General features: G+C 44.0%; 2 protein-coding genes across 5 annotated transcripts; one reads left to right on the plus strand and one right to left on the minus strand.

The window, feature by feature from the left end:
- The first annotated feature begins 3 nt into the window (after positions 1 to 3).
- LOC136432055 (cholinesterase 2-like) lies at positions 4 to 7,736 on the plus strand. The gene is made up of 9 exons (XM_066423073.1): positions 4 to 125; positions 2,154 to 2,313; positions 2,790 to 2,896; positions 3,333 to 3,500; positions 3,952 to 4,162; positions 4,790 to 5,460; positions 6,060 to 6,233; positions 6,641 to 6,801; positions 7,428 to 7,736. The coding sequence occupies exons 2-9, from the start codon at positions 2,179 to 2,181 to the stop codon at positions 7,541 to 7,543; spliced, it is 1,743 nt and encodes a 580-aa protein (XP_066279170.1). The 5' UTR covers positions 4 to 125; positions 2,154 to 2,178; the 3' UTR covers positions 7,544 to 7,736.
- Positions 7,737 to 8,258: 522 nt separating this feature from the next.
- Positions 8,259 to 24,763, minus strand: LOC136434004 (protein sel-1 homolog 1-like). Of its 4 annotated transcripts, none has more exons than XM_066426652.1 (21): positions 24,360 to 24,763; positions 23,857 to 23,900; positions 21,950 to 22,631; positions 21,391 to 21,454; positions 20,578 to 20,740; positions 20,015 to 20,068; positions 19,145 to 19,204; positions 18,415 to 18,496; positions 17,702 to 17,856; positions 17,566 to 17,646; positions 16,608 to 16,733; positions 15,621 to 15,689; positions 15,095 to 15,257; positions 14,417 to 14,565; positions 13,763 to 13,931; positions 12,876 to 12,950; positions 12,441 to 12,613; positions 11,769 to 11,900; positions 11,241 to 11,366; positions 10,646 to 11,176; positions 8,259 to 10,524 (listed from the first exon to the last, which is right to left on the minus strand). In XM_066426652.1, the coding sequence occupies exons 1-19, from the start codon at positions 24,430 to 24,432 to the stop codon at positions 11,244 to 11,246; spliced, it is 2,637 nt and encodes an 878-aa protein (XP_066282749.1). In that variant the 5' UTR covers positions 24,433 to 24,763; the 3' UTR covers positions 8,259 to 10,524; positions 10,646 to 11,176; positions 11,241 to 11,243. The 4 variants fall into 4 exon arrangements, with proteins under 4 accessions (XP_066282749.1, XP_066282750.1, XP_066282748.1 ...); XM_066426653.1 differs by having other exon boundaries at positions 10,646 to 11,366; positions 21,950 to 22,415; positions 22,467 to 22,631; positions 24,360 to 24,762; XM_066426651.1 differs by having other exon boundaries at positions 10,646 to 11,366; positions 24,360 to 24,762.
- Positions 24,764 to 24,913: the final 150 nt, after the last annotated feature.

Here is a 24,913-nt window from a genome sequence, read left to right on the forward strand (position 1 = left end):
CCAGTGGTTCAGAAGTTCAAACTTCAAAGTCCAACAAGGCTGGTGGCGTTGACAAGGCCTTTCTTGCGGGCTGTTAAACTGACTGTCGGTAACTTTTGTCGTCTAGCAGCCACAGACTGACTGCGGTAAGTTGTTTTTGGTTGTGATATGGCTAGAGCCTAGAAGGTATGGTCGATGCTAGCCTCAACCAGGCTCCGCGGATGGCTGGAAAAATAGTACATATTGGCCAAATAGAGTGAATAGTATACTAAGGGAGTCGGCTACGGAGAGAGGGTCCAATATGCCATCCATTTCAGAGCGGCAAACTGTAGCAGACTAATTCCTCTGTTTTTCCGTCTATTTGGCCAATTTCTACTATTTCCAACCGCCTCTGGAGCCTGGTAGCGGCTAGATTAATGCTGGCCAGTTCAGACCCATAGCCTCAATGGTCGTAGGGGCACCACGACAGCCAGCGGCAGGGATCCGTGCCCATCCTGTTCTGTCCTCGGCCTCTCTGATCATTTGTGCTTTGCCCAGGCTACTGTCCACGCCTTGATATTATCCAGCCAAGTCTTCTTTGGCCTTCCACGTTTCCTCCCTTCGCCTACAGTACCTGGCAGTACCAATGCTGGTAGCACTCGTCTAGTCAGTTCAGTATACAACTTGAAACAGCCTTAGAGGCTTATCTAACCGCGCGTTCAAACATTACTCGTTGTACATAATTGATTGCTGTTAAACAAAATGTAGCTGACAATATGATATGCTAACAGCCTTTTTGGACTAAATTTTACCGTAACGCACTGATTTGACCCTGTAAAAATGAAAAAGTGCCCTCGCTTAATCTATTTCTATCTTGTTTATTCGAGTTTATCACAATGTGAAGGGGGCAGATGTGGTAAATACCTTTACAAGTTGCCCCCCCCCCCACTAACTAAAGACTATATCAATATACATTTGCTTGTTTGGTTCTTTTCTTGTTTGATGTCTGCCCTGATATAAGTTGACTCAACTTGAGTGCGTCGCCATCCTGTCAGTATTTCTGTTTGCTTGAGACGCTTGGAGTGTCGAAGATCTAATTGTTCTGTGGTGGCCCTTTTATAGAGTGAATTGCCCTATATATACATCGCCATAATCATCCGATAAGTTTGTTGACGCCGTTCCAACTGACCTAACGTTTTCAACGATCCCAATTACTATATGTACTGTTCAAATATCCGTCTATATACAACGGATACAACCCAATTTAAATCTAAGACCATTCAAAACATACATGTAGGCTTAACTATCCATACCTGGTGCAACCATGCGGCAATGTTGCTGACTTAACATCACAACACATGCATATGTTTGTTTGTTAGTTTGTTAGATTTGTTTTAGTTAGATTACTGTCATATTATCAGTTAACACATTGTTGACAATCTAAAGTGCATCAGACCTTTACACTAATTTAGCGGAGATGTTAGAGCTACGGTTGCCATGGTATCAATGGTTGCCATGGTTCCAGTTGTTCCGAGTCATTTTTGTCGCATAAGCTGTTTCTCGATTTGAGGTGCGCATGTCCAGTGGCATGCACTGTGGGCAATACGTCAAAGTTGCAGAACCCCATGACATACGTAAACGAAAACATGGTATGATTTACTATGAAGTATGGTCTAGACAAGAAGCGTTTACAAGTTGGAGGCATTGACCTTGGACCTTGAGCATGCGCAATTCAAATTGTGTAGCGGCTTATCGTGACTTGGCTTGACTTAATTGAAGAAAATCTATTAGCGGTGTGCCCTAGGCCTAGTCTTCCTGGACTTCTTATCAACATACACATAACAGTACATACAGTAACGATGACAAGATAACGAACATCCATCCGATATGTACATTAATTACAGGTAGCAGCATGTCATTCAAATACTGTCTAGTTGTCGTGTTTACTGACAATAATTGAAATTATAGTTCAGAGTCATATTTTAAAGTCATACGATTTGCTTAAAATTAGAGGCACCTCATTAATTGAATGAAATTATTTACAATACAATGACACTTCACTTCAGTTCTATACCTTATAATAACAGCTCACAGAGTCTAGTTTCAAAAGTTCGTGCAGAAAGAGTGGTCGATAGTTCTACTGAGAGCTGATTCCTATCTACTTCCTATTATGTCCTATCTACCTGTTCACCAAGGACACCAACGGCGCATGCGCAAGTCATGATGCTGCAAGTCCTGATTGCCATCCTACTGGTGCCAGCACTGTTCCATCTCCCGGAGGGGGTGACAGCCGCTGATGTAACAGCTCCCGCTGGGCGTGTTTCCGGACTAGAGTTGGACGTGCTCGGGACTAAGGTTAGAGAATCGAACCGACCAATCAATCAATCGATTAATCAATCAATCAATCAACCAATCACTTGATTAATCTAACTTTGTTTAAAGATCGAAGCTTGCAGACAGGTAAAACGTGGACAACATAAAACTTTAAGATATACAATTACTTGAAGGCTAGACATTCAGGTATTCAGATACTCAATGCAAAAGTTACTGAAGCAAGTGGATGAATTTTGTGGTGACCAAATGCCGAGTGCTGTCTGAAACGTCTTACCGTTTAACAAACTTTAATATCAAGTTGATGAAGTAACTTCTGTATTAGATAACTTTAAACGATTACTAAACATATTGACGTTTTATCTGCTACATGTATTGAGAAGATAGCACAATACACAATCGTACAGGGTTATAGAGTTGGTGAGTTTCGTTAAGGCAAGGCTACATTCAATTAATGATGGGACAAGTGATTCCTGCTTGTACATATAAATGTGTTACAGGTGAACGCGTTTCTGGGAATCCCGTTCGCCAGGCCGCCAGTCGGGGAGAGCCGGTTCAAACATGCGGAGGCCTTACCGCCCTGGGACGGGACATACAACGCAACAAGGTGCATCCACCGATTCGTTCATTTATTCATTCATTCATTCATTCATTCAGTCAGTCAGTCAGTCAGTCAGTCAGTCAGTCATTCATTCATTCATTCGTTCATTAACTCATCTTTCTGAAAAAGACCATAGCATGTCTAGGACACAGGATACACAACGCAGAAATTCTTCTACAGTACCAAGGGTACACACCAGGGGGACCAAACTTAATCTTAACTATCATTTTCCAAACACCTACCTACATACCAAATATCATCACAATCGATCGAGCTGTTCTTAAGTTATGCTGACCATAGATATCTGGTAACACAACAACATCGAGGCATACCAGTGGTGTCGAACCCGGGAGCTCTCGATTCCGGGCGAAACACCCTACTGATTGCGCCACACGATGCCACGTGTGTGTTTTTTAATGTCCAGTGCTTTTGAATCCAACAGAAAACCCCAGGCATGTCTACAGATCTTGTACGCAGACGATTACTCCGGCCTGTGGGCGCTCAACACGACTACCAGCGAGGACTGTCTGTTCCTGAGCGTGTGGCAGCCGAACCCTGCCCCCACCGGAGCCGCCGTCATGGTCTGGATATACGGAGGGGGCTTTCAGACGTAGGGTGTACTCGTTCATTCGTTTGAAACGATACCCTCAAGTTAGTCGTATCACGACTAGTCTTACAGGGTTTATCATACATACAAATACAGACATATATACAGATTGCAAGATTAAAAGGAACAGACATACGTTACATAATCATAACATAATATATACAGATTGTTAACTTAACTTACGAATAAATTTTTGCAGTTATATAAAGCGGTCAATGATTTGTGTGTGCGTGCGTGCGTGCGTGCGTGTGTGAACACGATAACTCAAAAATGCCTGAATGGGTTCTCACGATATTTGGTCTGTGGGTAGGTCTCGATGAGACCTCGGCATGATTGGATTTTGAGCCACCTAGCGGCTTGTTATGGGAGCGGAACTTCCGGTTTTGATATCTATTGCAATGCGATGCTAACTGTAGCGATAGTTGTTTAACCCTTAATCTCTTTTCCTTTTCAGGGGAGCGTCCACATGTCCCGTATACGATGGGCGCTACCTCGCGGCGACGGAAGGCGTGGTCGTGGTGGGACTGCAGTACCGGGTCAGCACGCTAGGCTTCCTGTACGCGGGGACGGACGACGCGCCCGCGAACGTCGGATTCACAGACCAGGCCCTGGCGCTGACGTGGGTGAAGAACAACATCGTGGCGTTTGGAGGAGACCCAGCAAAGGTATCTGTATCTTTATATGCATTGCTTAAAATGAACATGCATCTATGTTTACATGTATATATAATATATACGGAGCACTGGGAGGACCTTGCAAGTGACCGTTCCAGGTGGAGATGCACACTGTCCAGACAGCTCAAATCAGGAGAAGCCAGACTGATGCACAGCGCAGAAGAAAAGCGGGCCCGCAGAAAAGAGCTTTGCAACAGAACTGAGTCAGCTTAAAGATGTGATTTTTGTGGCTGCCTTTCTCGTATAGGGCTGTTTAGCCATAGGGATGTTGTGAATTAGGATTTTACCATGGTCAATACTGACCGACGGAGGCCATTTATATATATATATAATATACATAATATACATCTGCCTTTCTCTAACGCCAAGCGTTATTAAAATCTGCTTCTCCTGCACTTGGTGACAACGAGTTACACTTTTCAATCATAGGAACAGGATGAACCGATTTTCAATCGTCCCTTTTCCTGATTGATAAGTCCCGTTGATATTTCGAAACGTGTCTGTTCCCTGTCCTTTTTTCTTTGATCTTAGGTCCGTTTTCGTACGTCCGTCGTTATTTGTTATTTTGTGCATTATTCGTGGTTTGGTAATCTTTCCTCTGTATCTTGTCTACTGAAGGTGACTCTCTTCGGCGAAAGCGCCGGCGGAACCAGCGTCGCTTTCCACCTGCTGTCTCCGGGTAGCTGGGACCTCTTCAACCGAGCAATACTTCAGAGCGGGACGGCCACCCAAACCTGGGGACTAGATACCAGGGAAGCTGCTTACGAGAAGACTCTGGCGATCGCCAAAGCCGTGGGGTGTCCGACCGACCAGGGTAGAGACAAGATGATAGAATGCTTCCGGGGCAAAGACGGACAAGAACTTGTTAGTAGTTCAGCATTGGGATATACAAGTTTCTATCCTGTGGAAGACGGTACTGTCATCCCTGAAAACCCTTTCGTTTCTTACGAGAAGGGAGCGTTTAAGAAAGCGGACATCCTCCTCGGGTCCAACGAAAACGAAGGCACCTACTTCTTCGTGGAATCCGAGGCGCCCGGGTTTAGCGCGGACACGGAGAGCCTCATCACTAAGCAGCAGTATCTCGAAGGCATCCCGTACATGGTGGCTGAGATAAACGACTTCGCTGTGGACGCCGCGGCGTTCAAGTACACGGACTGGGAGAACCTGGACAAGGCGACCATGTACCGCGACGCGTTTGACTCCCTGTACAGCGACTACTACTACTTCTGCCCTGACGTCAGGACAGGGCGAGGCCATGTGAGGGAGGGGGCGACGGCCTACATGTACAGGTTTGTTTGTTTGTTTGTGTTTGTTTGTTTGTTTGTTTGTTTGTTTGTTTGAATTAACCATACATTATGAAGGGGACGGGTAAACAGGTGTTAACACCTCTGCTAGCTGCCCATTGGTTAGTGAACCAACCTGTAGACCAAGAAGTTGGGAGTTAAAATCACGGCTGTTGTCCTTTTCTCCCACGTTCGATTTAAAGAAAGCGGAACCAACTGCTGGGCCACGTTATACAGGTACCGACAGTAGAGGCTAATTAATTACTGAATACGAAATGATGTTATATTGTAGACTTATTTTCATATACCGACTATGACTATGGAAAATTGTATGTAACCAAGGAGGTTTAACCTCCTTGATGTAACGTTATCTTTGTTTTTGTTATATTTTCCGATGGTATGTTAAAAGGACCCCTGACCTCCTCCCTTGAACTCTTGAAAAACGGCCTCGGCCGAAGAGTGTAATCTTTCAAGAGGCCTTCCTCTACGGCTGGACTGGCAGCCGCCTTGCCATGATCCCCAACCCTCAACTGTTGCCCCACTTAGGGGTTGTTAAAGGGCCTAAGGGAGAAAAAGGTCACTTTCCTCTCACTTCCAATCCCCAGATTCGCCCACCGAGCCTCTGTCTCCCCCTTCGCGGCCTGGATGGGGGTGGTCCACGGGGAGGAGCTGTCGTTCGTGTTCGGGCTGCCCCTGGACCCGGCCTTCGGCTTCAACCAGGCGGAGAGGAACCTGACCCGCAGGGTGATGCGCCACTGGGCTAACTTCGCCAGGACAGGGTATGTGTATATAATTTGCTTCTGTCAAGCCTGTCAAATTTGTCAGCATGGGCTTATGGTTAAATTGATGTTGACGGAATGCCTCAGTGTTACAAACTGACAAGCAGCGTTGATGTTGTCGTTGTTAATGATGATAATGATGATCATGATGTTGATGACGGCGATGGTGATGATGTGGAGGGTGGTGGTGATGATGTTAATGATGTTTAAGATGATGGTGATGTTGATGATGACAATGATGGTGGTGATGACGATGTTAATGATGACGGTGATGATGACGTTGATGATGATGATGTGGAGGATGGTGGTGATGATGTTGATGATTTTTAAGATGATGGTGATGTCGATGATGATGTAGATGGTGCTGATGATGATGACGATGTTGATGATGATGAATGTTAACTCAGAAACCCAAACAGCAACAACGAGGCCGTGTGGAGTCCCTTCAGTCTCACTGGCGGACGGTACCTGGTTCTGGACACGGGGGAACCCCGGATGGTGCGCGGACCGAGCACCGAGGACTGCGCCTTCTGGGATACCTACGTCACGCCACTCATGAACAAAACGGGTGAGTGCCCCGTGGTTCAGCCCCTGTCACACGTTCAGGACTTTCAATGGGAGACCATGGATAGATATCCTTATTATCTCCATGAAAAATGGAGATATTGTTTTGGGTGTGTCTGTGTGTGTGTCTGTTTGTTTGTTTGTCTGTTTGTCTGTGTTTCCGGACTACTGTAGTCATCATAACTCAAGAACCTCTTGATGGATTGTGATGATATTTGGTACGTGGGCGGGTGTTGTGAAGCCGAAATTCAAGGTCGATTTTTGGCCCCCTGGTATGTGACCTTGGTACTGCAGCAGAAATTCCATTTTTGTATCTCTTGACCTGGACGTGCTATGGTATTAATTTTTTGGTGGCAGATAGCTTGTGGTGTAATGAAGACGTGGTGTGGGTTTGTCCCCCTAGCAGCTTGTTTGTTGATTGCGTTTGACGGCAAATTTCTACAACTACATTGTATACGCCAAATAGCGGTTACTCAGGCGAAAAGTAGTGGATGCTACTTGAAACGTTTGACCGTTTCCAAAATTATACCCAATTGCAAGAGTAACTGCTATTTGGCGATCTCTTATTACCTGAATGGCTATCCTTCATTGTGGTAACTATTTTGACTATACGTATATATCTTTTTGCAGATGCTTTGAAGAATGAACTGAAAAGCTGCACTTCAGGAGCCTCAGGACAGCACCTTACGGAGATGATTGCTGTAGTTTGTAGCCTGGTGTCCATGCGCATTTTTCTACCAGGTTGAACCCATTTGTGCATACTGTTTGGATACTGGATGAATACCAGGCTAGGTATTTTGCACTGTAATCGTTTTGCAGTCTGCCTGTGAATAATTGGTTTTTAAATGTATTGTAGGTTTATAAGATTAGTGACTGTTTCCCATCTGTGCATAAACATAGCTAAATAATAACTTAAATCTATTCAGACTTATATCAATATCACATTTGTTCAAAGTCTTGTTATTTGTTTGGTTTATCACTACGCTAAGTTCACTAAGATCCACCATTGCATTTCGTGGGCTGCTTTCCTTCAACATTGGGATTTTGATCTCGACTTTACTCCAGACTTAGCACTCTAGCTCTGATCGTCTTGTAGGTTTTGAATTTCTAGATTTGGTCTAATTACTAAGGGATGTGTAACCAGTAACAATATTTCTGATTATCTTTTTCGTCGTCGTTTTCTAAAAGCATTCTGTCACAGAACTTTAAAATACGGTATCTAAAATTTTCCGATAGCAAAATAAGAAATTCGTCGTATTCTAAAGAATTCTTTCACAGGACTTAAAAATACGGTATCTAAAATTTTCCGATAGCAAAATAAGAAATTCGTCGTATTCTAAAGAATTCTTTCACAGAAATTTAAAATACAGTATCTAAAATTTTCCGATAGCAAAATAAGAAAAATGGAATTCACAATTAAAAGTTCAGCATGTACGAAAGAAAAACGATGGCAAGATCCGGTTTGATGTCAGTAACATTCCTCTTTATACAGATATACAGGAGCAACAACAACAAATCATCTGTACAGAGCTTCCCCCAAAACAAGCTGGTACTACAAGAAGTCGTCTAGTCCCACGTACCATGTGCACACTGTGCACTCTAGGGTTCGAAAGACACTGGGCATTCCGAAAATCTACTTAACTTTCAGTCTTAAAGTTCAACCTGCTACATGTACAGCGAAGTTTTATATGTGAACTGAAAGAGCTTACATCTATCTAAGTCATGGTGGCTTCATTTCTGTCATAACGTTTAAAGTAAGAGACATTTTTTAAAGTGTGGTAGATTTTCAAAAGTTCTTTGTGCTTTTAGAGAGTTGCAATGACCGGGCTTTGTAGGATCCTTGCTGCAGCCCAGACTGAGCTATGGGATATGCAGCATCACTACCAGATCATACAACTGTACCAGCTGATAGTTATCACAATTGATCATCTTTTCAGAATTTTACACAAGGCAATATGGATACAACAAGCGGGTACATACATACATACATGTACATACTTCGAAGTACGTCTTACTTTACCCATGGTTGTAGAGACTTTCAGTCCAATTGCATCATCCGTGTGCAGTCAATGGTCGAGCATGGATAAAGTTCACAGTTTGTACTGGTGCAGCTACAGTACTGAAGGCTAACAACCTTTCCACATGGCTGCATTTCTGCCTTGCTTGTTTTCACATAGCACTGTACAATTACAATTTACTCCTTACACATCGTTGCACCAATGACATTAAGCCATGTGCTATACATTAACATGTACAGTTCAATACCTCAATATTCTTTATTCTTAGACAGAAAATTTATTCTATACAGACACCTTAAGTCCTCCTCTCACTGGACCCGCGGCACGCTGGTGGCGTCGCTGCGGTCGATCTAATTGACAAAACACTCAACGAATTTAATCGACAAAAAAACAAATCTTTTTAAGCTTTGTGTGTTTTGTTGTCTTTTTGATCATACTTGTACGTTTTGAAAGATATTCCCATTATAAAGTCAAGGGTAACACAAATCCAGTTTAGGACGCAGCAACGACGCCAGCGTGCCGCGGGTCCAGTGAGAGGGGGGCTAAAGCAGACTCTATGGGTCTGTTGTTTTTTCTGACTGCATATCAGTGCCATAGGCTGGAGACAAAGACCAGATTGCAAAGAAACCAAGCGCAATGGAACTTACATGCCATCACAAAAAAGCCAACCTCATGGAGCCTAGTAAAGAGGCTAGATGCTATAGAAGCTTGTCCAACAAGGATGAACACATTTTAAAACAAAAACATGCTTCTACTACACTCTAGAAAGAAAGTATCAAGACTAAAATTTACCCTGGGGTCTAGAAAAATTCAATGAAGAAATAGTTTTTACAAGATATAGTAATCATAGCTCCCTCTCTTCCCATAATTGCCTTCATGATGTGTGACAATACACATACATTAATTTGATTAAAGTGCAAATTTCTTATCATAACGATTATGTTTGAAGGCAGCCTAGCAAAAAAATGACAACCAGCAGAGTTTTTATGCCTTTGTTGCCTCCATGAAGAGGAAGGTATTGTTTTCAGTCTGTGTGTTTGTGTGTTTGAGTGGCATGATGCAGGGCGGAAATGGTGTAATAGGATACTAAATGGCTGTGAACCTGTAGAACATCAACATTTGCTGTCACCCCCGAAATCACCAAAGATACAATCATGTACAGACAGATGTGGTGGAGGGTAATCGTGAATAAACTCAATATATAATAGAAATTAAAAGAAAAAGAAACAGTGTACCAGGAAACAGTTCCTGGCAGCACCCCCTCCCCCACCCCTGCACAGTCACCCCTATACAATGGTGGTATTGTTGTACACAGCCTAATGTCCTGTGCTGCAATCTGACTACAACACCAACGCTAACTACCTATCAGTGTTCTGAAACTACTCATAGTTCTCAAAATTGATTGCCCCCTCCTCAATCAAAGAAGAATTGACGAAAGCTGTTCAACAACACTTTGGGTTCCCTTTGGGTTTAAAACTGTAATATCTGACACGTCTATCAAAGGCAGCTGGAAACAATTTTCAAAGGTGTCCATCCTTCTTTGTAAGTGTTGTTGGTCTGAATTTACATACATTTAGTTAGAACAACCAGTCATTTATCTAAGACTAAGTAAAGTGTATGCAAATATTTGGTTCCTACAGCTTTTTAAACAAGGGTTGAAGATCATTGCATACACTTACATGTAAGACCACTCCTTGCCCCCCTCCCCCCTTGGTGAGAAGTATATCTCATCTGTGTCCTGCGGTACAGAACCCCCCTCCCCCTTGGTGACCTTGATGAGTAGTGTATTCTGTGTCCTGCGGTATAGCATCCCCCCTCCCACTTGGTGACCCTGGTGCGTAGTGTATCTCATCTCTGTTTCCTGCAGTACAGCACCCCCCCCCCCTTGGTGACCTTGGTGAGTAGTACATGTATATCTCATCTCTCTGTGCTGCAGTACAGTGCCCCCCTCCCCCTTGGTGACCTTGGTGACTAGTGTATCTCATCTCTGTGTCCTGCAGTACAGTGCCCCCATCCCTCTCAGTGACCTTGGTGAGTAGTGTATCTCATCTCTGTGTCCTGCGGTACAGTGCCCCCCTCCCCCTTGGTGACCTTGATGAGTAGTGCATCTCATCTCTGTGTCCTGCAGTACAGTGCCCCCCTCCCCCTCAGTGACCTTGATGAGGAGTGAATCTCATCTCTGTATCCTGCAGTACAGTGCCCCCCTCCCCCTTGGTGACCTTGGTGAATAGTGTATCTCATCTCTGTGTCCTGCGGTACAGTGCCCCCCTCCCCCTCAGTGACCTTGATGAGGAGTGAATCTCATCTCTGTATCCTGCAGTACAGTGCCCCCTCCCCCTTGGTGACCTTGGTGAATAGTGTATCTCATCTCTGTGTCCTGCGGTACAGTGCCCCCCTCCCCCTCAGTGACCTTGATGAGGAGTGAATCTCATCTCTGTGTCCTGCGGTACAGCACCACCAGGCCCAGCAGTAATGCCAGCAGGGTGCACAGCCAGATGTCCCACTCTGCGCCGAAGTAGCCCTCCAGGTCCACCGTCCACAGCTGGCCACTCTGAAAAAAAAAGACCAAAAAACTGATCACAACAGCATCGTCTTATCTCGAGTCACGGCAGACAACCCTATGTTCCGACACCCCTATGTTCTGGCACCCCTATATTCCGACACCCCTATGTTTCAACACCCTATGTTTCAACACCCCTATATTTCAACATCCCTATGTTCCGACACCCCTAGTACATTCTGATACCCCTATGATTGGGTTAGGCTCACTGTTAGGGATGGGAACACGCCAACGTTCCAACACCCCTATGTGCGGACACCAGTGTTCCAACAACCCTAGATTAGGGTTAGGGGGTGTCTGAACATAGGGGTTTAACCATGTTAGTTAGTGATAGTCAACATCAGTTACTGATAGTTAGTTCGCACTTGTTAGTGACAATCTAAGTTAGCTAACCTGGCCTGCTTGCTCCAGGTACTCCATCCCGTAGAGAACGCCCAGTTTCATCAGAGCGAGGCTCACAGGCACCTGGGCATCTGTGCTGGTCTCAGCAGCCATGTCGTAGAACCGCTTGGCCAGGTGGATGTCCTGCAAGTACAACGCAGAGCTCGGTCAGGGCTGGAAATACTGGGTGTGTATGTAATATATGCACGAAATTGGAGCTGGCATATGTATGCAATTTTTGACTGTGGGTACATCGGTATACCTACATCTAGATATTAGGGCCATGTAAACTTTCTCATCATATGATGTAATTATCATTGATTATGAAGATATGTGAAGACAAGGACGCGTTCTCCACCGTCACTCTATTCCTCCTTGCCACAAAGCGGCAAGAGTGCAGTCCCAAATGCGGCTTAGTCTATACCCCAACCACCGCACCATCACTACAATACAATAATGAGAAAATTCACATTGCCCTTTTGAAGGCAGCAGTGAGAGTAGTTGTCGAAATGTCTTTAGAGAAAATAAAAGAACAAAAAAAGTTATATTTGAACATAGTGTCTGTATTGCATACCCGGTAAACCGTCTCAGGGCTTAACACACCAGGTTTGAACTGAACAGTAAAAGCCAGGTTGTGTACAAAAGAAAACTATGTCAAATCATTATCATTAATCTTTTTATCACCTTTTTCATGCCAAGCCCATTCTCGTGCATGTAGCCGAGGTTGAACATGGCCTGTGCGTTGTGCTGCTGCTCGGACGCCAGCCGGTAGTGCGTGGCCGCGATCTCGTAGTCTATGTTTGTCCCGTATCCGTAGTAGTGGTAGTCGCCAAGCTTCACGCGCGCCACTGTGTAACCTGCAGGAAAAACATGGATATGAGAAAAGTCAGGTGATAATTTGAGTCCGACCTGAACGCTTTTTACATTTTGTATTATCAATAAATTTTTGTACCAGCTTTGTTGTCCCAGTCTAAATGGAGTAGGGAATTTCTCCGGTTTTAGGGTCTGAATTAATATCATACATTTTATCAATACCATGGTCTTGCAATTAGCTTGAAGGCAAGAATTTGTAAGGAACTTTTCACTGCTCTTAAAGTGGGGTCAAAAGACTTGACTGACCTTGAGCTGCAGCACGACCCCAGTGAAGTAGCGCCCTGGGGTACACCTCCTCCTGACCAACCACGTGGGTTCTCGCTGGAAAGGTCAAAAGTGAAAAATCAACACAAGTCACTATCTTTGTCAAAGTCATTATACCTTGGTAGTGAGCCTCTACTATATATTAAAGCCTGGCGTTCTTGTTTGTATGTCAACCATCAACAATTACCTTTCTCCAGCCCAGAGAAGAGCAAGTTTTGGTATAAAATAAAGTTTTGGTATCATCAACCCACAAGAAATGTGTCTGACAAATTGTCACAGAATGGAACTCCTGATACAATAGTTTGAAAGGTTTGTATTGCAGCAACAATGGTGCGATGCCCTGAAGGGCTAGGTACTCACATCCCTGGTCCGATATATATATGAAGGTGAAACATCACCCTAACCCCAACACTGACCCCTGACCTCTAGCCTGACCCCTGACCCTGCTACTCACATCCCTGGTCCAGTATGTAGGCGATGTTGCTCTGTGCTACCTCGTAGCCCAGCTCGGCCAGCAGGGTGTACATCAACCTAACTGCAAACCCTGACCTTTAACCTCTAACCATGACCTCTAACCCTGACCCCTAACCCTGATACTCACATCCCTGGTCCAGTATGTAGGCGATGTTGCTCTGTGCGACCTCAGTACCCCAGCTTAGCTAGCAGCGTGTACATCACTCTAACCACAAACCTGCAACACTGACCTCTGACCCTGACCCCTAACCCTGCTACTTGCATCCCTGGTCCAGTATGTAGGCGACGTTGCTCTGTGCGACCTCATACCCCAGCTCGGCCAGCAGGGCCAACATCACAATAGCCCCCGACTCTACCTCTAACCCCTGACCTCTAACCCTGACCCTGATACTCACATCCCTGGTCCAGTATGTAGGCGACGTTGCTCTGTGCGACCTCGTAGCCCAGCTCGGCCAGCAGGGTGTACATGACCAGCGCGGAGTTGCTGTTCCCGTCCTTGTACTGGTTGTGGGCCTCCATCATCAGCTCAGACCACCGCCCGCGCTCCGCAACGTTCTTAAACAGCTGGACGGGAAAGAATGTGTGTCAAACTTTCTGACAATTTTTCACAGCAAACTAGCTTTATAACCTAAAACAGAAGGGACGGCCTATGATTTCCAGACTTTGACTTGGAAAGTGCCACCCCTCATTACCATTGTGTAGGGGTGTATTGCTTGTTTAAAGTGGGCACCTTACTGATCTGCGCTTCGATTCACACCAGTTTGCGCCCACTTTAAGATTGTCTGGTGCAATTTGGCACAATCCTGTGAGATATCCACTTAACCCTCTTACTATCTAGGATGGCAAAGATGTGTCAGTTATTAAAAGACCCCAAATTAAGGAGATCCTAGTCTCAAGCAAGAGACAAAACTCATCGAAAGAAACCTGAAAGAAAAAGATACAGATTGTCCACAGAAAATCCACTTCAAAATTCCAATGTGGTCACTGAAACACAACAATGGCGCTTTGACTATTCCATCAAGATTGTCAGAGGTCCCTGCAGTACCCACCTCGACTGCCGTGTGGCATGACCGCATCATGCCTGTGCCGGTGGCGTGCATCTGCGCCAGGTTGTAGAAGGCGAGCACGTGGCCTGACTGCGAGGCCAGGTTGAAGTACTTGATGGCCATCTTGTAGTCGCGCCGCACACCTAGGCCACCTGGAAGGGGAAAGGGCACAATGGCTGGTTAGGCAAGCTGTTTCAGGAAACAAATCATCTAACCTTTGCACATCTAGCTGAAAGCGTTTCTTAAAGCATAGTCTAATGAGGGTGCCCCTACTGTACTTGGTAACGAGTTCCACTGTACAATTGTTAAAGGGAAAATCACATTTTTGAACACCTTGATCCTGGATTGGAGTGTGTGTACATGTGTGTACGTGTGTGTGTGAGTGTGTGAGTGCATGTGTGTGTATGTTTGCGAGTGTGTGTGAACATGTGTGTGTGTATTTGTGTGGACATGTGTGTGCGTGTGCGTGCGTGTATATCTACTTACTGTAGTACATGATTCCGAGCTGCAGCTGCCCCTCCACCCAGCACCGCTCGGCTATGTGCGTGTGTGTGTGCATGTGTGTGTGTATGTGTGCAAGTGTGTGTGAACATGTGTGCATGCGTGTGTGTGCATGTGTGTGTGTGTGTGTGTGCATGTGCATGCATGTGTGTGTTATCGCGTGCATGCATATCTACTTACTGTAGTACATGATGCCGAGCTGCAGCTGGCCGTCCACCCAGCCCTGCTCTGCGGCCTGAGAGAAGTACTTGAAGGCCTTGCTGTAGTCCTGCTCCACGCCCTTCCCGTACATGTACATCAGACCCAGCCCGCTCTGCCCCACAGGGTTACCCTGCTCGGCTGCCTTCAAATCAAATCAAGTCAAAACTAAATCAGCTTAGCAGTAAGGTATGTATACATTTCTGAATTGCGTAGACTTGTCTGATGATAGCGTCAGTTAAAAACTACATAACCAGAGGATCAAATTGACTAAGACTTCAAATTTACAGAATCAAAACAGTTTTACACAGCATGTAGAGAGTTTAAAAACCTTGTCTAAATTTGTTCTTCAGATGGGCACTGACATAATGGACAAAGTGATAATTAAGACAGGACAAATGTGCCTTAATCTACATTATGTAAGTCTCTCATGGCTCTCGTAACAACTGATTGTCTGACAGTCTGTGGAAGTTTAGAGAGCTTTCCTGTGCCTTAGAATAGATTGTACCTTCTTAAAGTACTGGAACGCCGTGTTGTTGTCTGGCTTCACTGCGTCACCTGCACCCTCCGAGTGCATCTGGAGAAGAAAGAAATGGAAAGCACTTATCAAATACAAGAAGACCATTCAGGGGACCAATAAAACAGAATAAAAAAAGAATAGGAAAACATCTTAAAGTATTCTTTCTCCCATGATATCTATAGGCATAAGCTTTAGTATGTTCAAATTTCCAGTGTCAAATCTAAGGGGACAGGCATACTGAAAACTTCTCAGTCTCAACCTTACCCAGGGAGGAGTTATTGAAAGCAAAATAACTCTAGCTTCACTAGTACTGTACCATCTCACAGTCTCACATCTCACATATAATTTGTATTGAACAGTGTCTCCTGTGCATTCTAATCATCATACATTAATATGTAGTTCCTGTCCCCAATTGTTATCATTGTCAATAAATACAAAATACAAAATGAATAGAATAGCGTTGATATTAGTAGACTCGTCATACTGTATAGTATTTTTTCACAATTTGCCATACACTGTTAGCCTGAGTACCAACCTCCGTAGTGACCGCTGGCTCAAAAGAATTCGCTTGCTAACCACGGAGTCTGACCCTGCGCGTATCCGTAACGGCTGTCTCATTATCACGTAATGAGGGGAATTCGAGCTGCGTTCGGTGCCATTTTTCGTTCCAAGGTGTCTCTATTGCCCTGTTCGGGTCCAGTTTTGAAAGAATCGCCATGGCAACAGTTCTTAGAACCTACCCGTTACGAAGAACAGTGTGGCATGGGGAGGAGCTTAGACGAATGGGGCCAATCAGCGAGCTCGTTCAAAATCGAAACGAATATCTGACTAACAGCCGTGACGGATACGCGCAGGGTCAGACTCCGTGGTTAGCAAGCGAATTCTTTTGAGCCAGCGGTCACTACGGAGGTTGGTACTCAGGCTAATACACTGTATCTGTTAGAGGGATAATGCAACACGGCTGCAACTCTCTACCTTGCCGAGGAAGGCCATGGCGTTGGCGTTGCCTGCTGCAGCGGCCTGCTGGAAGTAGTCGAGCGCCCGCCCGTAGTTCTGCTCCACCCCCCTTCCGCCCTGGTAGTTCAGCTGGCCCAGGCCAACCTGCACAAGATAAATAACACACAGATTACAAACGTCACCAAAATGAAGGACAGGCCAAACACAATACACTAAATTCTACATAATTATATACATATATGTCTCTCATGTTCCCGTCTTTGTGAGTTGACTGTATATACATAGGATCAGCATCATTTCCTCTAGATTATGAGATGCATACACTAGTCAATCTTGGCTCCATTCCTGGGCCTGTTTATTCCATACAATAAAATCAATCCTGCTTAATATTACAAATGGTAGTCAGTTTCTTTCCTACACAACCATGAAACTGCCTATGCTTCTTCAAGGCCTCCTTTACATGTAGCAGGAACTACACCTCCAAAATGACAAGGGTGTGTTCCAAATGTGACTGGACTCTAGTAAACTACTCCTAAACTATATTATATACTTTTAAACTAAACTATCTACAGTAAATACATTCCTGGTTTGACTGGTGAAATGGACTAGGGGGTAGAGTGTTTGCCTTGCATTTGGTTGTTTGAACCTTGAAAAATGGTGCACGCTGCTTTCTCTGCTTAGCAATCATGAGAAAGACTGTGGGAGTTGAACAGGTAAACCACATCTAGGGGACTAGCTCCCTACTGTTATGGCCTGTGTGGTCAAACGGGTATAGAAAAGGGCAACGCCCCTGTACACCGCAAGATTGAAACTAAAATTCCTTCAATTTTGCCCTCGTACCTGGGCCTGGACATCCCCCTTGTCTGCCAGGAACTGGTAGTACTAGATGTACAGTAAGTTTAACAGTAGATACATTCGTACCTGTGCCTGGGTAGTACTGGATGTACAGTAAGTTTGACAGTAGATACATTCGTACCTGAGCCTGGACATCCCCCTTGCCTGCCAGGAACTGGTAGTACTGGATGTACAGTAAATTTGACAGTAGATACAGTCGTACCTGTGCCTGGGTAGTACTGGATGTACAGTAAGTTTGACAGTAGATACATTCGTACCTGTGCCTGGACGTCCCCCTTGTCTGCCAGGAACTGGTAGTACTGGATGAGGTCATCGTCCAGCATGGCGCTGTTTCCCCCGGGGTTCTCCACCTCATCGTGGAGCCGTACCCGCTGAACTGCCGCGCCGCCCGACACGGAAACCTCCTCCGCAACTGGGGGGTAAGGTTTGTCGTTAGGGTTGCTAACTTAGAATCTAGAGGTTCTAGATTGTTGACTTAGAATCTAGAGGTTCTGGGTTCAGATCCCTAGCAAGTCTAGGACCAGCTGCTGCCGTGCCTGCGAAGCTGGTGAGTTACGCTGAATGGCGATTATACCGGCTATATAGATACAGATAGATACAGATACAGAAGTCCCAGTGTTGTGCTATCGGAAAGGTACTTTACATCAGTCTACTTCCTCACTCGACTCAGGCAAAAATGACTATCTTTAGCTTGGTTAGGGATATCCTCTCGAATGGGATCGCATGTTTGAGGAAAGTCACACCCTGAGCACATTAAAGATCCCACTACAGTCAAAAAGAGTAGGGGTCCATCCTTGTGTGAGTGAATCAAACCTAACTCCATACTTATGATGCTGGTACAAAGCTGGACAGGTATATTACACTCTAGCTGTACATTACACTCTAGCAATATATAACATGTACTTCTTTAAAAATAAAACCTCCAAAAAAAAAACAGTCGTGGATAGAAGCATCCCACAGACACACTCACCCTTGTTGGAGACCATCCTGTAGTAGGTTAGAGCTGACTCGCAGCTCTGGGCCACTCCTATTCCTGACCAGTACCGGTACCCCTGCACACCAAACATGGCATCAAAAACACTTCACAAAACAACTGCATACAGCTCTGAACTGCACTAGTCCATTACATTACATGACCATGGTTGAGTTCTACATATAGTTAACATCTGGCATCATCATAACGACATCATCTTATGATTCTTAAAACAGCACTGTAATTCACTTTATCTTCATGGTAGCAACATTTCACAGTGTAAGGAAAATGGACATTTAATTTCACTGAACTTTAACTTCATGGTGGCGACAAGTGATTTACAGAACGGATGTGTGAAGGAATCATAAATGATAACAACAGGTTTTTTCACAGTGATGATAAGATTACGGTACAGAGGTGTCCATGAAAACCGTGAACATACAGTTACAGTGAAAGAAACAAGAATTACAGTACATCAATATCATCACAATTAGGTGTGGTCTGTGAGGCGTTCTTGATTAGGGTAACCCTGCAGAATAAAAGTGGCACCAAGAACACTTCACAAAACACAGTGACATGATATGAGCACTTCTGCATGGCACATACTCACAAAAGCATTCTTTGTTAGATTATTTTTTGAGGACTAAACTTTCGTGTCTGCCTTTTCTAGATACCCTGCAAGACCAAATAGACCCGCACAACAAAATAATGATTTTAAGGCACTTACTAGAGTCATCTGAGCCAGAGGATCACCACCAAGAGCAGCAAAGGTGTAGTAAACCAGGGCCTGGGGACAGAGTACAACATACAAGGCTTTTGTTGTAATACAGCCATGAATGTGGCTACAAAACAGGCATTCATTGCAGTTGATAAACACAGATACAGAGAATAAGGCAATGATTTGTTTGTTTGTTTGTTTGTTTGTTTGTTTGTTTGAACCTTTGTTTATTCATGATAAGCTCAAATCGGCACGCAGGCCGCTTTTCATTGAGGTCATGAGGGAAGAGGTAAGGGTCAGATACAATATAACAGAGATACACAGTCATTTGAGTCCTAATAACTCTATCAACATAAATCATTACATGTTTATGGTACAGCAATATACAATTTCTACAACATACAACATAAAGTAGGGCGAAAGCTGGTTCATGGTCCGTGTCCGTTCGTTTAGTTCATTTCCGTTACTTCAAGAGTCTCTTAAAGGAAGTCAGATTCGGAGCCGTACGTGTGTCTGGCGGTAGGCTGTTCCAGACATTTGGTCCACGGTAGGCTACCGATTTTCTGAAGATCTCTCGCTTGGGTTTTAAGGATGATCAGATCATTCTTAAAACATGCCAAAATGGTTACTCGAGCAACTGGATAAATTTTGAAACAGTGTTCTTAAAACACTTTCATACTTTATTCAGTCCATTAGCTACAGCTAACATACACATGATGCAGATATGAAATACTTTAATCTTTGATAGTCTGATACAGAGAACAAGGCAAGGATTAAATCATTACCAGATCTAGATTATCATTCACTGAATACTGAATGTTTCCAGCAGCTTTCTAGCGATATAGTTTACTGTCATAATTTTTGACAAAGTAGACTCACCTTAGCTTGGCTTGAGTTGGTGCCAATGCCTGCTGCATAAATGAAGCCTAAACCCTAATATGGGTAAACAAAGTGTTACATATTGAGTACATTGTGTTATGGTGGTATGGTGGTATGGCACGGCAGCAGCTGAACGACTTGTCACGCCTAACCTTTGCACATCTGACTGCAAGTGTTATTTAAAGCTATCTAGTGATCATGAGTATGCTCCTACCTTACTTGATGGCGACAAGTTCCACTCTACTATCAGCACAATCTCAATTAGAGTCAAATTTTCATCTGTGTTTTTATTAAAACAATACCTAGTAGCACAATTAGATATTTTGTTAACTTATCAGTTAAAACATGCTTTTGTCCTTATTGAAAATCAACCATTATATCAACAAGTAGCCTTCAAGTTGGTACATCGTACTGGTACAGGTCAGTACCTGTACCTAAACCCATGTACCTGTACCTAAACTCATGAACCTGTACCTGTAGTACCTAAAATTTATTTAGGTGCACAGCTCTAATCTCAATCCTGCCATATACAAACAAACAGCAAAGAAAAGACAGGCGTATACCATCTGGGCCTTGGGGGACCCCTTGTCAGCCAGGTCCTGTAGGATCTCCAGTGAACGTGTGACGTTCTGCTGCAGGTAGTCTCCGAACAGGTGAGCGAACCCCACCAGCTCCAGCGACTCCGTGTGGTTCAGCTTGGCGGCTTCCAGGAAGAATGTGTAGGCACTGAACAGGGAACAGCACACAACAGAGTTTTGTTATAGATTCCAGGAAGAATGTGTAGGCACTAAACAGGGAACAGCACACAACAGAGTTTTGTTATAGATTCCAGGAAGAATGTGTAGGCACTAAACAGGGAACAGCACACAACAGAGTTTTGTTATAGATTCCAGGAAGAATGTGTAGGCACTAAACAGGGAACAGCACACAACAGAGTTTTTGTTATAGATTCCAGGAAGAATGTGTAGGCACTGAACAGGGAACAGCACACAACAGAGTTTTGTTATAGATTCCAGGAAGAATGTGTAGGCACTAAACAGGGAACAGCACACAACAGAGTTTTGTTATAGATTCCAGGAAGAATGTGTAGGCACTAAACGGGGAACAGCACACAACAGACTTATGTTAGAGACTCCAGGAAGAATGTGTAGGCACTAAACAGGGAACAGCACACAACAGAGTTTTGTTATAGACTCCAGGAAGAATGTGTAGGCACTAAACAGACATCATACAACAAACTTTTGTAATTATGTGTAGGCACTAGACACTAAACAGGGAAGAGTTACATGTATATGGACATTCCAGGTTTTGACACAGGTGGGTTAGGCAATGGGATAGGGATATTTTACAAACGACAGCATAAGTCCCAAACTCACATTTTTTGCTCTGACTTCCTGGAGCTGTTCTTGAGAGCCATCCCTTCATCATACATCCTTTGAGCTGGAAATACAGTGAAAATGTACAAGATTCAACTTTCCCGCTTGGCTCCATAATACAGCTCTAAATGTATACATCTAGCTCCATATGACTGAAGAAAGGAGTGTCCACAGTATTCTTTTTCATGTATCTTTGTTCTTATGTAATGCTGAATGTAAGAGTAAACAAACCTAATGTGAAACCACCATGACCATTGATGCTCAAACCCCTATTTGCTTTGTATGCTGTAGAGAACTGGCTACACACTGGGCTTTTGAGGAGTCTCATACTTTAATGTTTTGCTCCAAGACTCTTAGCACCAGAGTGAGTTCACTGGACTCCTCCACTATCAAATACGGGGGTTTAACTTTAGGCATTAATTTAGTGGTCATGATGGGTCACAGTCGGTTTGGAACAGCTTATCATATTTACTGTTAACTGTTTATTGTTACTGCTTCTATTTACTGTTACTGTATATATAATTAATGGAAATATAAAAAGAAATCAAATTCAGCCTACCATCTTTTTCCTTCTCCAACTGTTCCCTCCTTTCAACCGTCATCTCTTCCTCCACTTCCTCAGGGGGTGGCATGTCTGACTCCCCTACGGTGGGGGGCTCCTCCAGGGGGGTGGGGGGCTCCTCCAGGGGGTGGGGATCGGGTGGCTGTGTCGAGTCCTCCTGTTCAGTCTGAGAACCAAAGAAACCGTCCTGACGTTGAGGCATGGGTGTTGTGGCGGGGTTATACTGGGGCATGGGCACCTCTATACCCTTCCTATAGTACTCCTGCGATCTACCTATCTCTGGGATAGAGGCATCATCCTCTCCCCCCTCCCTTCCATCTACAAAGCTCCCCTCGTCAGTTCTCTCCTCGGCTTCCCGCTGCCGCTGCATGGCCTCCCGCTGTCTCTGTGTGGCGGAGTCGCGCATCTTCTGCTGTGCCTTGACCTGATCGGCCACAAACCTCTCCTGCTCGGAGTTGTGCATCTTGTGCTGGGCCTGTTCCACAATGTGTCTGTCCTGCTCAGAGTTGTGCACCTTGCGCTGTGCCTGTGTCTGCTTCGCCACGAATCTCTCCTGCTCTTCCTGGTAGTGCTGCCTCTGGAGCTCCCGGAACCGCTCTTCTTCCGGAGTCAGCCGGGGTCGGAGCATCTCCGGAGGCTCCTCCTGCGCTTTCTCCTGTTGCCCCTGTTGTTGGTTCTCCTAATGACCACGGTTGTAACCACAGGTTAATGACAGGCCGACGGTTCACATAAAACAAAAATGTCTTGCAGCTATATTCAGTTCTTTATTTCCCTTTTGACTACACACCGTACAGGAGATATGACTACACACCGTACAGGAGATATGAGAGATATGAGGAGTGTTTCGAGTCATGATCATAGCATAACGTGGAATGGCATTTAATTATAGTTTTGACACAACAGGTTGATAAGTAATGGAGTATCTTATACATAATGTATACACATACCTGAATGACTTTTTACTTCACAATGAACATGTTAGTGTACATCTAGTGACATAAATGCATGGTACTCCTATAGAGCACTTATTACAAGTTTCATCACTTGTCTATCTGCTACTGTGGGCTACCAACTACTACTAGTCGTATGATTAAAAAAACAATGACATCAACTAAAGCTAAGAGGATAGATCTATCAAGTAGGTATAAAGACAGTGCATATGACATTAAGCTTGTCATTGAATGTGAAGTTATCAAATAGGAAAACAGAATTGGCAGGAGTTCTATACAATTCAAGGATACAAGTATAAGTATGTTACATGTATCTTGAATCTAACTTTATAGTATAAAGTAAGCTTTGAGAGGTAAGTACATTGAAATGGAGTCATGAAGTGTTAAGTATATTATATATAATGAAGCTTGTACAAAAAAGAACTACTAGACTACAACTAAGGGTTTGCAGTTAATGCATGACAGACATAGATGAAAATTGTACTTCCTTATGAGTTGATGAAAGGCAGTTGAAACTACTAACTTGAATCGACAAACCAAAAGTCAATGCTAAAGTCACCTAGTAGAACCTTCAGCATTTTAAGTCCAATATGAACAAAAACTTACCAATGTCAAGCCAAAAGCTTTTAGTCTTAAAACAGCCTTTCTTAAGGTTTAAAGTGTACTGAAGTTGTTCATTGTAATTTTTCTGAAGTACATCATTAAGGGCAGGTAGTAACTTGAATGTATTCATTCATTGAAACTTTACATGCCAGTACTTAGTACTATACTGGCTTTTCAATGACGCCATAATAAGTATAAATCAAATCGCCCGACCCTATTGTTGGTGGATCATTGGATCAAGCAAAAGCATCTTCGTGTGCATTACAGGTGCAGATGACGTCAAATGAAAAACCTGTATAGACTCTTTCATGAACGACACAATTTAGATCATGCTAATTATTATATACTCACATTTATGTCATCAGTTTCATCGTCCTGAGCCCCTCCTATAATATCTGTAGGACAAAAAAGTGGCAAACATACATGTTGTAAGGCTAGGAAAGCTCTTCTTCTACAAGAACAACAACAACTTTAAAGAATACACATGTATATGTAAACATGACAAACGTGGCTATCTAGTGCATAAGTCTATTGAAAATTACTGTTTCTAACACACATCTCTTTGTTTTGCAAACGTTCGTATTAGCTTTCACTACTACAGTATTAGCCTTTAATAATGCATGTAGAATGCATTCAACGCCATACTGAACTTTGTCTTAATGGAATTTTAAACTTATAAAGTTACACCAGTGAGTGTGCGTGCCACTTGTTCTTGGCGTTGGGAGTATCTAAGGATATTTTAGAAGACTCTCTGGCCTATCTGGTATTCTATGCTGCAGTTAATTTTAAGCCACGGCCAACGGGTCACGATTACATAAGCATCTTCTTCGATTTCGAACCGATTAGAAACTTACCTTGTCCTTGTGTGACACTAACAAACAGCACTGCGGCTAGCAGGCACGCTTGGTGCGGTCTAAGAAGCTTCATTTTGAAAGTTCCTAAGGCTTTTCCGTAGCAGCTGTGGCAAGATCGCACAGGTGAGGTTCCCTCTGGAGGGATAGAGACTCGCGTCCGACTCTGTCCGGTGGGGAGGGGGGCGAGCTCACTTCCTGGTTAGACAGTTTTCACGTACGAATCGAACCTTTGGGGCCGCTGTCGACGATCTTGTTAGAAAAAAAGACAACAGAAGAGAGTTTGTATTCTTAGGAGTACGTCAAACCCTTTTTCGATCCATTCCGTTGCGTCATGTTAGCTCTAACTCAAGCTAAACATCACAAACAACACGGGTCCGCCACGTATTTTTTGCAGACAGCTTTTCCGGTTGTAAGGCGCTCTCTGATTGGTCGGATCGAAAGGTGACCTTTCTGGTGGAACACGCGACCTTTCGGAGTATCGTTTAGCTCGAATGTTGTTGAAATAGTAGCTTTATATGCGAAATCTGTAGACTTTTGGAGAAAGACAAGACGAT

This window comes from Branchiostoma lanceolatum, chromosome 4 (genome assembly GCF_035083965.1).
Source record: "Branchiostoma lanceolatum isolate klBraLanc5 chromosome 4, klBraLanc5.hap2, whole genome shotgun sequence".
Classification (NCBI taxonomy): domain Eukaryota; kingdom Metazoa; phylum Chordata; class Leptocardii; order Amphioxiformes; family Branchiostomatidae; genus Branchiostoma; species Branchiostoma lanceolatum.

Bases quoted from the DNA above. Each gene is read 5' to 3' on its own strand.
- LOC136434004 (XM_066426652.1), bottom strand. From the start codon at position 24,432: ATGAAGCTTCTTAGACCGCACCAAGCGTGCCTGCTAGCCGCAGTGCTG. The intron at 17,857-18,414 runs GTGAGTGTGTCT...CTTACCCCCCAG, and splicing joins CAGGATGGTCTCCAACAAGG to TTGCGGAGGAGGTTTCCGTG. The intron at 13,932-14,416 runs GTGGGTACTGCA...TTTCCCGTCCAG, and splicing joins CATGCCACACGGCAGTCGAG to CTGTTTAAGAACGTTGCGGA.
- LOC136432055 (XM_066423073.1), top strand. From the start codon at position 2,179: ATGATGCTGCAAGTCCTGATTGCCATCCTACTGGTGCCAGCACTGTTC. The intron at 2,314-2,789 runs GTTAGAGAATCG...AATGTGTTACAG, and splicing joins TGGACGTGCTCGGGACTAAG to GTGAACGCGTTTCTGGGAAT. The intron at 6,234-6,640 runs GTATGTGTATAT...ATGTTAACTCAG, and splicing joins GCTAACTTCGCCAGGACAGG to AAACCCAAACAGCAACAACG.